The sequence below is a fragment of the Engystomops pustulosus genome, chromosome 7 (assembly GCF_040894005.1).
Source record: "Engystomops pustulosus chromosome 7, aEngPut4.maternal, whole genome shotgun sequence".
In the NCBI taxonomy this organism is placed as follows: domain Eukaryota; kingdom Metazoa; phylum Chordata; class Amphibia; order Anura; family Leptodactylidae; genus Engystomops; species Engystomops pustulosus.
The window spans coordinates 168,220,247-168,236,058 of record NC_092417.1 but is presented as its reverse complement, the minus strand read 5'-3'; the positions used below and the strand labels follow the sequence as shown (position 1 = coordinate 168,236,058).

General features: G+C 43.7%; 1 protein-coding gene across 3 annotated transcripts in view; it reads left to right on the top strand.

The window, feature by feature from the left end:
- The window catches only part of DKK3 (dickkopf WNT signaling pathway inhibitor 3), a 31,000-nt gene extending 21,558 nt beyond the window's left edge, over positions 1–9,442 (top strand). For all 3 annotated transcript variants that reach the window (XM_072118877.1, XM_072118878.1, XM_072118876.1), the window contains exons 5-8: positions 1,338–1,430; positions 1,511–1,649; positions 2,729–2,882; positions 8,012–9,442. In XM_072118877.1, the coding sequence (XP_071974978.1) occupies positions 1,338–1,430; positions 1,511–1,649; positions 2,729–2,882; positions 8,012–8,204 (579 nt within the window). In that variant the 3' untranslated portion in view covers positions 8,205–9,442. The remainder of the gene's footprint in view (positions 1–1,337; positions 1,431–1,510; positions 1,650–2,728; positions 2,883–8,011) is intronic.
- The last annotated feature ends 6,370 nt before the right edge of the window (positions 9,443–15,812 follow it).

Sequence of the window (15,812 nt, the reverse complement as noted above, 5' to 3'; positions counted from 1 at the left end):
GTGTGTACTATATAGTAGCATTAGCTCTGTGTACAGTATGGCAGCACTATTTATACACACTGTATGAAGGCATTAGCTATGTGTACAGTATGGCAGCACTATTTATACACACTGTATGAAGGCATTAGCTATGTGTACAGTATGGCAGCACTATTTATACACACTGTATGAAGGCATTAGCTATGTGTACAGTATGGCAGCACTATTTATACACACTGTATGAAGGAATAAGCTATGTGTACAGTATGGCAGCACTATTTATACACACTGTTTTGAAGGCATTGGCTATGTGTACAGTATGGCAGCACTATTTATACACACTGTATGAAGGCATTAGCTATGTGTACAGTATGGCAGCACTATTTATACACACTGTATGAAGGCATTAGCTATGTGTACAGTATGGCAGCACTATTTATACACACTGTATGAAGGCATTGGCTATGTGTACAGTATGGCAGCACTATTTATACACACTGTATGAAGGCATAAGCTATGTGTACAGTATGGCAGCACTATTTATACACACTGTATGAAGGCATAAGTTATGTGTACATTATGGCAGCACTATTTATACACACTGTATGAAGGCATAAGCTATGTGTACAGTATGGCAGCACTATTTATACATACTGTATGAAGGCATTGGCTATGTGTACAGTATGCCAGCACTATTAATACACACTGAAGGCATTAGCTATGTGTACAGTATGGCAGCACTATCAATACACACTGTATGAAGGCATTGGCTATGTGTACAGTATGGCAGCACTATTAATACACACTGTATGAAGGCATTGGCTATGTGTACAGTATGGCAGCACTATTAATACACACTGTATGAAGGCATTGGCTATGTGTACAGTATGGCAGCACTATTTATACATACTGTATGAAGGCATAAGCTATGTGTACATTATGGCAGCACTATTTATACACACTGTATGAAGGCATTGGCTATGTGTACAGTATGGCAGCACTATTTATACACACTGTATGAAGGCATAAGCTATGTGTACAGTATGGCAGCACTATTTATACACACTATGAAGGAATAAGCTATGTGTACAGTATGGCAGCACTATTTATACACACTGTATGAAGGTATTAGCTATGTGTACAGTATGGCAGCACTACTTATACACACTGTTTTGAAGGCATTGGCTATGTGTACAGTATGGCAGCACTATTTATACACACTGTATGAAGACATTAGCTATGTGTACAGTATGGCAGCACTATTTATACACACTGTATGAAGGCATTAGCTATGTGTACATTATGGCCGTATACAATGATATATACGCCTGATGGCTGACATGTTTTTATTATTACAGGATTGCATTGTGGATGAGGACTGCCGGCCGGGGAATTACTGTCACATCTCAGGCTCCATCTCCAGGTGTCTCCCGTGTAAGGAGGAGGAGACGGTGAGGAGACAGACCGCAAAATATAAGATTTATGGACGTGTATTCAGTTTTCTCATGAGATTTTTTTCTGGCTTTTGCAGTGCACCAGGGATGGGGAGTGCTGCCAGGGGCGTCTGTGTGTCTGGGGTCAGTGCAGGACATCAACCAAGGGTGAAAACGGGACCATATGTGAGAGTCAGCAGGACTGTGGTCCCGGGCTGTGCTGTGCCGTGCATACAGGTAAGTGTACCCTATATACACCAGTCACCTGTAATACTGCCCATATACAAGTCACTATACCGTATACACCTGTCTATATACATGTAACTATACCGTTTACACCTATCTATATACAAGTCACTATACCATATACACCTGTCTATAGGTCACATGTAATACTGTCCATATACAAGTAACTATACTGTATACACCTGTCTATAGGTCGCCTGTAATACTACTCATATACAAGTAACTATACTGTATACACCTGTCTATAGGTCGCCTGTAATACTACTCATATACAAGTAGCTATACTGTATACACCTGTCTATAGGTCGCCTGTAACACTACTCATATACAAGTAGCTATACTGTATACACCTGTCTATAGGTCACCTGTGATACTGTCCATATACAAGAAACTATACTCTGTACACCTGTCTATAGGTCACCTGTAATACTGCCTATATATAAGTCACTATACCGTATACACCTGTCTATAGGTCACCTGTAATACTGCCTATATATACCGTAAGTCACTATACCATATACACCTGTCTATAGGTCACCTGTAATATTATACACTCTATTCCTGAATATACAGGTATTGGGTCCTATACTCCAGTCACCTCAAAATCTGATATGAGAATGTTTTTGATTTTCTGATAAAGGGGTTTCCATGATTTGTACATTAATGGAGTATATTAGGGAAAGGCCCATATTTGCACAGTCATAGGAGGTCATCTATGTCCAATCATCCATAAAGATAGGAGAGATCTGCAATCCTGAGCAAAACCACCGCTATGCGTGCAAACAGGGAGGAAACCATAGCAGGCCCCTCATTGTGATCCAGGGGTCTCACCAGACACCGTCCTAACGCTGATCCGAAATACAATCCAGTGATTTAGTCCTGGGAAGCAAAACAAACACCTCTGCTGCCCCCTAGTGGTTAAAAAACAATAGTATCAGAAGCCATTCAAATCATCAATGCAGCTCTGGATGTGACTGGAGAACAAGGCACAATGTGAATGATGCTCATTACATAATGGAATAAGAATTTTTTGGAAAAAAAAAATGTATAATAATGTTCTCCTCCTGCAGGTCTCCTGTTTCCAGTGTGCACCCCGCTGCCTGGGAAGGGGGAGCAGTGCCAGACCCGCAATCCATTACTAGAGATCTTCACTTGGGATCTGGAGTCTGAAGTCCCCGTGAGCCTTTGTCCTTGCCCCAGCGGACTTGTCTGCCGGACCCAGAGGTATCAGAGGTGTCATAGAGGCAGATATTGTATGTAGGGAATATTCTAGGAACTCATCTACAAGTGTAAGACAGATTCTAGGAGGATAATGCAGAATATTCTGATTATGAGTCACAGAATCCAGGTGTCTAATGGACTGTACATAGAGTGTTCTGTATCCTTCTAGTGTTCCCCATACAAGACCGACCCAACAGAATCCAGGTGTCTAATGGACTGTACATAGAGCGTTCTGTATCCTTCTAGTGTTCCCCATACAAGACCGACCCAACAGAAGCCAGGTGTCTAATGGACTGTACATAGAGCCTTCTGTATCCTTCTAGTGTTCCCCATACAAGACCGACCCAACAGAATCCAGGTGTCTAATGGACTGTACATAGAGCGTTCTGTATCCTTCTAGTGTTCCCCATACAAGACCGACCCAACAGAATCCAGGTGTCTAATGGACTGTACATAGAGCCTTCTGTATCCTTCTAGTGTTCCCCATACAAGACCGACCCAACAGAATCCTGGTGTCTAATGCACTGTACATAGAGCCTTCTGTATCCTTCTAGTGTTCCCCATACAAGACCGACCCAACAGAATCCTGGTGTCTAATGGACTGTACATAGAGCCTTCTGTATCCTTCTAGTGTTCCCCATACAAGACCGACCCAACAGAATCCAGGTGTCTAATGGACTGTACATAGATCCTTCTGTATCCTTCTAGTGTTCCCCATACAAGACCGACCCAACAGAATCCAGGTGTCTAATGGACTGTACATAGAGCGTTCTGTATCCTTCTAGTGTTCCCCATACAAGACCGACCCAACAGAATCCAGGTGTCTAATGGACTGTACATAGAGCCTTCTGTATCCTTCTAGTGTTCCCCATACAAGACCGACCCAACAGAATCCAGGTGTCTAATGGACTGTACATAGAGCCTTCTGTATCCTTCTAGTGTTCCCCATACAAGACCGACCCAACAGAATCAAGGTGTCTAATGGACTGTACATAGAACCTTCTGTATCCTTCTAGTGTTCCCCATACAAGACCGACCCAACAGAATCCAGGTGTCTAATGGACTGTACATAGAGCGTTCTGTATCCTTCTAGTGTTCCCCATACAAGACCGACCCAACAGAATCCTGGTGTCTAATGCACTGTACATAGAGTGTTCTGTATCCTTCTAGTGTTCCCCATACAAGACCGACCCAACAGAATCCTGGTGTCTAATGGACTGTACATAGAGCGTTCTGTATCCTTCTAGTGTTCCCCATACAAGACCGACCCAACAGAATCCAGGTGTCTAATGGACTGTACATAGAGCCTTCTGTATCCTTCTAGTGTTCCCCATACAAGACCGACCCAACAGAATCCAGGTGTCTAATGGACTGTACATAGAGCCTTCTGTATCCTTCTAGTGTTCCCCATACAAGACCGACCCAACAGAATCCAGGTGTCTAATGGACTGTACATAGAGCCTTCTGTATCCTTCTAGTGTTCCCCATACAAGACCGACCCAACAGAATCCAGGTGTCTAATGGACTGTACATAGAGCCTTCTGTATCCTTCTAGTGTTCCCCATACAAGACCGACCCAACAGAATCAAGGTGTCTAATGGACTGTACATAGAGTGTTCTGTATCCTTCTAGTGTTCATCATACAAGACCGGCCCAACAGAATCCAGGTGTCTAATGGACTGTACATAGAGCCTTCTGTATCCTTCTAGTGTTCCCCATACAAGACCGACCCAACAGAATCCAGGTGTCTAATGGACTGTACATAGAGCGTTCTGTATCATTCTAGTGTTCCCCATACAAGACCGACCCAACAGAATCCAGGTGTCTAATGGACTGTACATAGAGCGTTCTGTATCCTTCTAGTGTTCCCCATACAAGACCGACCCAACAGAATCCTGGTGTCTAATGCACTGTACATAGAGTGTTCTGTATCCTTCTAGTGTTCCCCATACAAGACCGACCCAACAGAATCCAGGTGTCTAATGGACTGTACATAGAGCGTTCTGTATCCTTCTAGTGTTCCCCATACAAGACCGACCCAACAGAATCCAGGTGTCTAATGGACTGTACATAGTGTTCTGTATCCTTCTAGTGTTCCCCATACAAGACCGACCCAACAGAATCCAGGTGTCTAATGGACTGTACATAGAGTGTTCTGTATCCTTCTAGTGTTCCCCATGCAAGACCGACCCAACAGAATCCAGGTGTCTAATGGACTGTACATAGTGTTCTGTATCCTTCTAGTGTTCCCCATACAAGACCGACCCAACAGAATCCAGGTGTCTAATGGACTGTACATAGAGCCTTCTGTATCCTTCTAGTGTTCCCCATACAAGACCGACCCAACAGAATCCAGGTGTCTAATGGACTGTACATAGAGCCTTCTGTATCCTTCTAGTGTTCCCCATACAAGACCGACCCAACAGAATCCTGGTGTCTAATGGACTGTACATAGAGCGTTCTGTATCCTTCTAGTGTTCCCCATACAAGACCGACCCAACAGAATCCAGGTGTCTAATGGACTGTACATAGAGCCTTCTGTATCCTTCTAGTGTTCCCCATACAAGACCGACCCAACAGAATCCAGGTGTCTAATGGACTGTACATAGAGCGTTCTGTATCCTTCTAGTGTTCCCCATACAAGACCGACCCAACAGAATCCAGGTGTCTAATGCACTGTACATAGAGCTTTTTGTATCATGTATAGATCCTTCTAGTGGGGATCCTAAAATATAACAAATTCCATTGTTGTCCAGTATCCAATCCCTCTAGGCTCAGTCATACACTGCTCAAAAAAATTAAGGGAACACTCAAACGACACATCCTCCTTCTTAATGAATGAAATATCCTCACTGAATACTTTGTTCTGTACAGGGTGGAATGTGCTGACTACAAAATCACCAAAAAATTATAATTAATGGAAATCAAATTTATTAACCAATGGAGGCCTGGATCTGGAGTCATACACAAAATTACAGTGGAAAATCACACTACAGGCTGATCCAACTTTGAGCTTAAAACAAATCAAAATGAGGCTCAGTCTTGTGTGTGACCTCCAGGCGCCTGTATGACCTCCCTACAAGGCCTCGGCAGCTCCTCATGAGGGTCAGGATTGTGTGTGGCCTCTACGTACCTGTATGACCTCCCTACAACACCCCGGCATTCTCCTGATTAGTCTCAGTATTGTGTGTGACCTCTAGGCGCCTGTATGACCTCCCTACGAGGCCTCGGCAGCTCCTGATGTGGCTCAGTATTGTGTGTGGCCTCCACGTGCCTGTATGACCTCCCTACAATGCCTCTGTATGCTCTTGATGAGGCCCAGTATTGTGTGTGGCCTCCACGTGCCTGTATGACCTCCCTACACGCACAGCATGCCCTCTGGCCACAGCTCGCATTGATTTGCCATCCTGGATGAGCTGCACTACCTGAGCCACTTGTGTGGGTTGTATAGTGCGTCTCATGCTACCACAAGTGTGAAAGCACCAACCTTCATACCTCACCAAAACATCAGCCAGAACGCATTGGTACTGAGAAGTTGTCTGTGGTCCCCACCTGCAGAACCTCTTCTTTACTGAGTGTTTTGCTAATTGTCAATCAATGTTGCTTTTTAGTGAACAGTTTGATTTCGTAGAAGTTTGATTTACTTGTAGTTATATTGTGTTTAAGTGTCCCCTTTATTTTTGAGCAGTGCATAATGGACACAGTCATCTACTGTCAGATCCGAAATGTAGATCTCCTGACGCAAGAACCGGCTAGTCACCTAATATAATGACTAGAGGGTAAAGCACAAACATCCTATTGGCTGAGATACAGGGAGCTACTGTGTAACACAGAGCACCGTAGTCAGAGATGTAATTCAGAACACGTTGTACTGATTTGGGTTGGCAGGGGATGGACATTTGCGCTGCTCAGCCTGCGATCCGATTGCCATCCATTGCTAAGCCTTGTGTCTGCAAACACGGTCCCTGTATCATCCCTTTTAGTATTTCCACAATAATACAGAAGCCTGGCATACAATGTCACTAGCTTGTCCGACCTCTTGAAGGGTCATGTGACTGTGTTACCTCTAAACTGATCCGCAAATACACGTGGCGCACAGATGACACAAGTGGGTCATAAGTATTTTTCACTTTCTCATAGACTCCTGGAATAGGACCTGCTCTGAGTCTTCTACAGTCTCCACAGGGGTCCGTGAAAAACACATTCATGTTCATGGGTCCATTGAAATCAATGTGTCATCTGCAAACAGACAAAAAATAACGGATAGCACGGATGCCATGTATAATGTGAGGGTGGCCTGGAGACTCCTCAATGTATAGAACATTGTAATATTAGGTAGATTGTTACATCCGGAATGTTGTATTCAGAATGTCTAATACCCGATACATTGTGGCTCCTGTTCGAAGGTCCAGTGTAGAGAGAATTCTATATGATATACAGGGGGAGTCATAAGTCTCATGACCCCCTTTTATTTCAGGAACAAAAGGGACAGTGTCATAGCTGTAAGTAATAGGTGACAGGAGATCTTTGAGTTCACGTCCGGGACATGGCCGCCATCTTGGCTGAAAGGAAAGTTTTTCCCATGTGAAGGGGATCATGTAACATATCAAAGACCAGAATTGTCTCAGAAATCGATTGCTACAATCAAATCTGTAATATCTCTTGAAGTTCAAAAGTTATTAATACAGAAAGTCATAACAACAACCGGGGACGTTCCCTGAGGCGCACAGCTATGTGATGTGTTGTCCCTGGTGCTGAACACAGAGCTGAAGGCGCTGGATCCAATTGTTATGAAACTGCATTGTTATGGACAATCTCTGTGCTGATATCTACTGATCCACAAGCGATATTACAGATTTATGAGACAATTATATCATCTCCTTCCCATTGAAAAAAAACAAAAAAAAAAACGTGCTCTTTATCCAAGATGGCGGCCATGTTTTGAACATAATCCCATTACCGGGGGATCAGATGTGTCATTGTCTTTTTTCGTTTCGGAAATAAAGGAGTTTTTTGGACTTTTGACTGAACAGAGCTCCCTCTAGTGGTGGATATATGTGGAGAGAATTCTGATGACTAATATTCCGGTCTAAGAACATTCCACTGAACTTTGTGTCTTTCCTTGGTCACAGCTTGGTGTCGGTCTGTGAAGATCCATCTCTGCTGGACGACACGGAAGAAGACCTGCAATTTTTCCCCATTGCACCTGAAGATGAAGTGGAATCCGACAAGAACCTTGATGCTCCTTTAGAACTTGGACTTGGTAACAGAAGTTCTGAAGAGTCAGAACTTGTCCCTCAGCCTGAATTCATAGGTTTTATTTAAAGATTTCCCCCAAAACTTCTCCTCCATATAAATCCTGGACGTCAGGTCACGCTCTTTTTTTATTTTGCGCAGTGCAACCATTTTATAGAGACGCACAAAGCGTCCTGCAGGTCTCTGTGTAAAAGGAGTCACTGCTGCAAATTCATCATTTCCACCCCCACGTACGATGGGAGCAGTAGTGCTATAGCCAACAGGAGCGATAATCTGCAGCAACCCCTAAATTTGCCAAAACATGGACCCCTAAAGCGTTTCCTATACATACAAGTGACCCAACATTATGAGATCTGTCACCTCACAGACAATGGCTGACCCCACCGTTAAAGGGGAGGGCGTCTTCTATGTATAAAGCTTAAATTGTTGAAACTGAAACATTTTGCAACTTTCCGATATACTTTGTGTTTCAGTTCGTCATCTTGATGATCTCCGCTTGCTGTCAGTGACCTGAAATATTCATAGGCCTAAACCTCTGACAGCTGAGGGTTTGCTGCAGTGTTATCCAGTCTATACAATCCTCTTCTCTTTCTAGTCTGCTCCAATGTATCAGTGTGGAGTCCAGAACATTGTCTAGACTGGATACAATTGTATCGGATTACTGCCCCTTATTGTAAGCGAGGATGTTCCCATTCATTGACAGTAAACAGAGATCTTGAAAATGGATCGTGCCCTTTACGGCTTCTTCAGGGAGACCCAGAACATCCATTTGCGAAGCAGATAACCCACATATTCAGTGAAGTGCTGTGCAATCCCAGATTTCGGGATTGAAAACCGCACAAACCTGGTTGCTCTTAAAGGGCTGTTCCAGCTTAATGTAATGTTGAGCTATGCTGATAGATTGTGGTCTTGGATTCTGACATACAAAGAACAGAAGCACAAGTCCAGCTCCATTGTCTCTATAGTTTCCGTTGCCTGGGATTGCAAGTGAGCTGGACTTCTGTCACTGCTGGAATGGGTCAAAGTCTGATCTTGCATCAAACAGGTATCGTAAAAAAAAAAAAAAAAATACCCCTTTAAGGATCCTTTAATAGGTGACATGACATAAGAACCAATATTTGAGGACCAGAACACATTGACACAACTTGAAATGACTTTGCTGGATGGAAGTGCAATAACGTTAAAATTAAATTTACACCGCAAATCCCCGTGTTTGCACATGTCACACCATGTACCATTTACCAGGATCTATTTTTGGCAGAAGTCGCTCTCACGAAGTTAGTAAATAAACTTATTTTAATATCTCACTGCAGCCTGAGCCCTAATGTATGAGTCACTGTATTATAGAAGAAGAACTGCATCCAGGAGCAGAGGGGGGTGGAGTCTGTGGACAGCGCCCCCTGTATGGTCATAGAGTTACTGCAGGATACCTGGAATATGTTAATATACAGAATATAACATCTATTGTCAGTAGTGATGTAATGATGGGTCAGTGTTATCTATATAGAGGTCATTGTATAGGGAGGGGGAGGAGATAAGCTGTGACATCATCTATTGTCAGTAGTGATGTAATGATGGGTCAGTGTTATCTATATAGAGGTCATTGTACAGGGGGGAGGAGGAGATAAGCTGTGACATCATCTATTGTCAGTAGTGATGTAATGATAGGTCAGTGTTATCTATATAGAGGTCATTGTACAGGCAGGGGGAGGAGATAAGCTGTGACATCTATTGTCAGTAGTGATGTAATGATGGGTCAGTGTTATCTATATAGAGGACATTGTACAGGGAGGAGGAGGAGATAAGCTGTGACATCATCTATTGTCAGTAGTGATGTAATGATGGGTCAGTGTTATCTATATAGAGGTCATTGTACAGGGAGGGGGAGGAGATAAGCTGTGACATCTATTGTCAGTAGTGATGTAATGATGGGTCAGTGTTATCTATATAGAGGTCATTGTACAGGGAGGGGGAGGAGATAAGCTGTGACATCATCTATTGTCAGTAGTGATGTAATGATGGGTCAGTGTTATCTATATAGAGGTCATTGTACAGGGAGGAGGAGGAGATAAGCTGTGACATCATCTATTGTCAGTAGTGATGTAATGATGGGTCAGTGTTATCTATATAGAGGTCATTGTACAGGAGGGGGAGGAGATAAGCTGTGACGTCATCTATTGTCAGTAGTGATGTAATGATGGGTCAGTGTTATCTATATAGAGGACATTGTACAGGGAGGAGGAGGAGATAAGCTGTGACATCATCTATTGTCAGTAGTGATGTAATGATGGGTCAGTGTTATCTATATAGAGGTCATTGTACAGGGAGGGGGAGGAGATAAGCTGTGACATCATCTATTGTCAGTAGTGATGTAATGATGGGTCAGTGTTATCTATATAGAGGTCATTGTACAGGGAGGGGGAAGGGATAAGCTGTGACATCATCTATTGTCAGTAGTGATGTAATGATGGGTCAGTGTTATCTATATAGAGGTCATTGTACAGGGAGGAGGAGTAGATAGCTGTGACATCATCTATTGTCAGTAGTGATGTAATGAGGGGTCAGTGCTATCTATATAGAGGTCATTGTACAGGGAGGGGAGGAGATAAGCTGTGACATCATCTATTGTCAGTAGTGATGTAATGATGGGTCAGTGATATCTATATAGAGGTCATTGTACAGGGAGGAGGAGGAGGAGATAAGCTGTGACATCATCTATTGTCAGTAGTGATGTAATGATGGGTCAGTGATACCTATATAGAGGTCATTGTACAGGGAGGGGGAGGAGATAAGCTGTGACATCATCTATTGTCAGTAGTGATGTAATGAGGGGTCAGTGATATCTATATAGAGGTCATTGTACAGGGAGGGGGAGGAGATAAGCTGTGACATCATCTATTGTCAGTAGTGATGTAATGATGGGTCAGTGTTATCTATATACACTCACCGGCCACTTTATTAGGTACACCATGCTAGTAACGGGTTGGACCCCCTTTTGCCTTCAGAACTGCCTCAATTCTTCGTGGCATAGATACAACAAGGTGCTGGAAGCATTCTCAGAGATTTTGCTCCATATTGACATGATGGCATCACACAGTTGCCGCAGATTTGTCGGCTGCACATCCATGATGCGAATCTCCCGTTCCACCACATCCCAAAGATGCTCTATTGGATTGAGATCTGGTGACTGTGGAGGCCATTTGTGTCCAGTGACCTCATTGTCATGTTCAAGAAACCAGTCTGAGATGATTCCAGCTTTATGACATGGCACATTATCCTGCTGAAAGTAGCCATCAGATGTTACAGGGTACATTGTGCTCATAAAGGGATGGACATGGTCAGCAACAATACTCAGGTAGGCTGTGGCGTTGTACCAAGGGGCCCAAAGAGTGCCAAGAAAATATTCCCCACACCATGACACCACCACCACCAGCCTGACCCGCTGATACAAGGCAGGATGGATCCATGCTTTCATGTTGTTGACGCCAAATTCTGACCCTACCATCCAAATGTCGCAGCAGAAATCGAGACTCATCAGACCAGGCAACGTTTTTCCAATCTTCTACTGTCCAATTTCGATGAGCTTGTGCAAATTGTAGCCTCAGTTTCCTGTTCTTAGCTGAAAGGAGTGGCACCCGGTGTGGTCTTCTGCTGCTGTAGCCCATCTGCCTCAAAGTTGGACGTACTGTGCGTTCAGAGATGCTCTTCTGCCTACCTTGGTTGTAACGGGTGGCGGTTTGAGTCACTGTTGCCTTTCTATCAGCTCGAACCAGTCTGCCCATTCTCCTCTGACCTCTGGCATCAACAAGGCATTTCCGCCCACAGAACTGCCGCTCACTGGATGTTTTTTTCTTTTTCGGACCATTCTCTGTAAACCCTAGAGATGGTTGTGCGTGAAAATCCCAGTAGATCAGCAGTTTCTGAAATACTCAGACCAGCCCTTCTGGCACCAACAACCATGCCACGTTCAAAGGCCACAAATCACCTTTCTTCCCCATACTGATGCTCGGGAGAACTGCAGGAGATTGTCTTGACCATGTCTACATGCCTAAATGCACTGAGTTGCCGCCATGTGATTGGCTGATTAGAAATTAAGTGTTAACGAGCAGTTGGACAGGTGTACCTAATAAAGTGGCCGGTGAGTGTAGAGGTCATTGTACAGGGAGGGGGGAGGAGATAAGCTGTGACATCATCTATTGTCAGTAGTGATGTAATGATGGGTCAGTGTTATCTATATAGAGGTCATTGTACAGGGAGGGGGAGGAGATAAGATGTGACATCATCTATTGTCAGTAGTGATGTAATGATGGGTCAGTGTTATCTATATAGTGGTCATTGTACAGGGAGGGGGAGGAGATAAGCTGTGGCATCAACTATTGTCAGTAGTGATGTAATGATGGGTCAGTGTTATCTATATAGAGGTCATTGTACAGGGAGGAGGAGGAGATAAGATGTGACATCTATTGTCAGTAGTGATGTAATGAGGGGTCAGTGTTATCTATATAGAGGTCATTGTACAGGGAGGAGGAGGAGATAAGCTGTGACATCATCTATTGTCAGTAGTGATGTAATGAGGGGTCAGTGTTATCTATATAGAGGTCATTGTACAGGGAGGAGGAGATAAGCTATGACATCATCTATTGTCAGTAGTGATGTAATGATGGGTCAGTGTTATCTATATAGAGGTCATTGTATAGGGAGGGGGAGGAGATAAGCTGTGACATCATCTATTGTCAGTAGTGATGTAATGATGGGTCAGTGTTATCTATATAGAGGTCATTGTATAGGGAGGGGGAGGAGATAAGCTGTGACATCATCTATTGTCAGTAGTGATGTAATGATGGGTCAGTGTTATCTATATAGAGGTCATTGTACAGGGAGGAGGAGATAAGATGTGACATCTATTGTCAGTAGTGATGTAATGATGGGTCAGTGTTATCTATATAGAGGTCATTGTACAGGGAGGGGGGAGGGGATAAGCTGTGACATCATCTATTGTCAGTAGTGATGTAATGATGGGTCAGTGTTATCTATATAGAGGTCATTGTACAGGGAGGGGGAGGAGATAAGCTGTGACATCATCTATTGTCAGTAGTGATGTAATGATGGGTCAGTGTTATCTATATAGAGGTCATTGTACAGGGAGGAGGAGGAGATAAGCTGTGACATCATCTATTGTCAGTAGTGATGTAATGATGGGTCAGTGTTATCTATATAGAGGTCATTGTACAGGGAGGGGGAGGAGATAAGCTGTGACATCTTCTAATGTCAGTAGTGATGTAATGATGGGTCAGTGTTATCTATATAGAGATCATTGTACAGGGAGGGGGAGGAGATAAGCTGTGACATCTTCTAATGTCAGTAGTGATGTAATGATGGGTCAGTGTTATCTATATAGAGATCATTGTACAGTGAGGGGGGAGGAGATAAGCTGTGACATCATCTATTGTCAGTAGTGATGTAATGATGGGTCAGTGTTATCTATATAGAGGTCATTGTACAGGAAGGGGGAGGGGATAAGCTGTGACATCATCTATTATCAGTAGTGATGTAATGATGGGTCAGTGTTATCTATATAGAGGTCATTGTACAGGGAGGAGGAGGAGATAAGCTGTGACATCATCTATTGTCAGTAGTGATGTAATGATGGGTCAGTGTTATCTATATAGAGGACATTGTACAGGGGGGGGGAGATAAGCTGTGACATCATCTATTGTCAGTAGTGATGTAATGATGGGTCAGTGTTATCTATATAGAGGTCATTGTACAGGGAGGGGGGAGGGGATAAGCTGTGACATCATCTATTGTCAGTAGTGATGTAATGATGGGTCAGTGTTTTCTATATAGAGGTCATTGTACAGGGAGGGGGAGGAGATAAGCTGTGACATCTATTGTCAGTAGTGATGTAATGATGGGTCAGTGTTATCTATATAGAGGTCATTGTACAGGGAGGGGGAGGAGATAAGCTGTGACATCATCTATTGTCATTAACGATGGGTCAGTGTACAGGGAGGGGTAGGTAAGTTTCTAGTGTCAGGTAGGTGACCCCCCCCCCCCTCCCTAATCCCATGAAAGAAGAGACGTGGATATCATTTTTCCATTTATTGGCATGTTCATTGTTGTAAACAGCGCTCAGCATGAAAAAAACAAAAAAAAAAAACAAAAGAAATTATCAAAACCTTGTACTGATCTGTTATAAATTAGATGGCAATTTCCAAAAAAAAAAGCAACCCCTCTCTGTGGAAGGATCCATGACACTGGGGGGGATGTAGAGATAATAAATGAATAAATGATGACGGATTTGATGCCGTTTTACTGGAGATGATTAAAAAACGGGGGGGGGGGGGGGAAACGGAGAGAAAATGTTCACAACTTAAAACAGCGACTCGAAAAATGTCATTAAAAAATCCCCCACAAGCGAGAACAGGAGTCTCTATAGTACCAGGCGCCGGGGGAGTGGCTAACGAAAAAAAAAACAACTTAAATAGACCGGCAGCGATAGCGTCCAATGTACACAGTGTAGATATGTAAGAACGCCATAGGGGGGGCGCCGCCGCTATGTGTCAAGGGGGAGGGGCTATTTACACTCTCAAGGAAAACACAGTAGAAGATTTCTCTATTGCAAAGCGAGGAAACCAGCTCTGCCCCGGCTGCTGCAGAACTACACGTCCCAGCAAGCGTGTGTGTGGGGGAGGGGGTCAACCAGGGGATAATTACTTATTATCACATTATTAATTTATTATTTATTTTTAATTATTATTATTAAAGGGACAGCAACATTTATTTTCCATTCCATTTCTCAGGTCTCTGCTTGCTGTCAGTGAATGGAAAAGTTTAATATTAAACACAGGGCAGCTGAAAAAGTGTCCTGCTCCAAGCTCTAGTTAAAGGGGGTGTCTAAAGATAAAATAATAGTCCCCACAGAGAGTGAATGGAGTAGTAATGTACCCGCTCCAGCATTCGGTGTGTAAAGGACCCCCTGTGTTTGTGATCATTGGGGGCTCCAGGGGTAAATCAGCATGTGACCCCCTATCCGGCTCATCTAGAGACTTTCAGGTTACCCGACAAATTTCTGGTGGATTTTGGCCACTCCATCGGATGTGTCCTCATTCACAGACAGCACGCAGAGTAAGGAAAAATTACATCACACAGTATTTAAAGGGGCAATACAGGATGAGGACAAACCATGGCAGCCGCCTTCAACCTTGTGTGCGATACTGTGGGTCAATGGTCTACACCTCAAGTTGGAGGTTACACTGTCCCTGGTTTGGAAGAAAGCGGCCATGTTTATGTATTCCTCTATGGCAGTGATGGGCAGCATTTGCAAAACTACAACTCCCAGGGCCTCAGAGTCACCTAGGAGTTGTAGTTCAGTAAGCGCTGGACTGCTGGATTCCGGATTCTTCCATATGGACACTGCTGGGACGTGTAGTTCTACGGCGGATACAGAGCTGCAATACCTTGCTCTATTGCATGTCATACCTCATCCCCCGCTCCCACCAAGGCTGCGGCCGGACCCCGTCTCAGCCCACCGGCAGGCGAGAGGCCAGTCCCCTAGTATACAGCAGTATCCAGGCCACATACAGACTCGCACTCTCAATGAGGTAATGTGTGTATCAGCAAAATAAAAGTGTCCAGGCTTTATTTTTTCTTTTTTTTTTTACTTTTTCTTTTCCC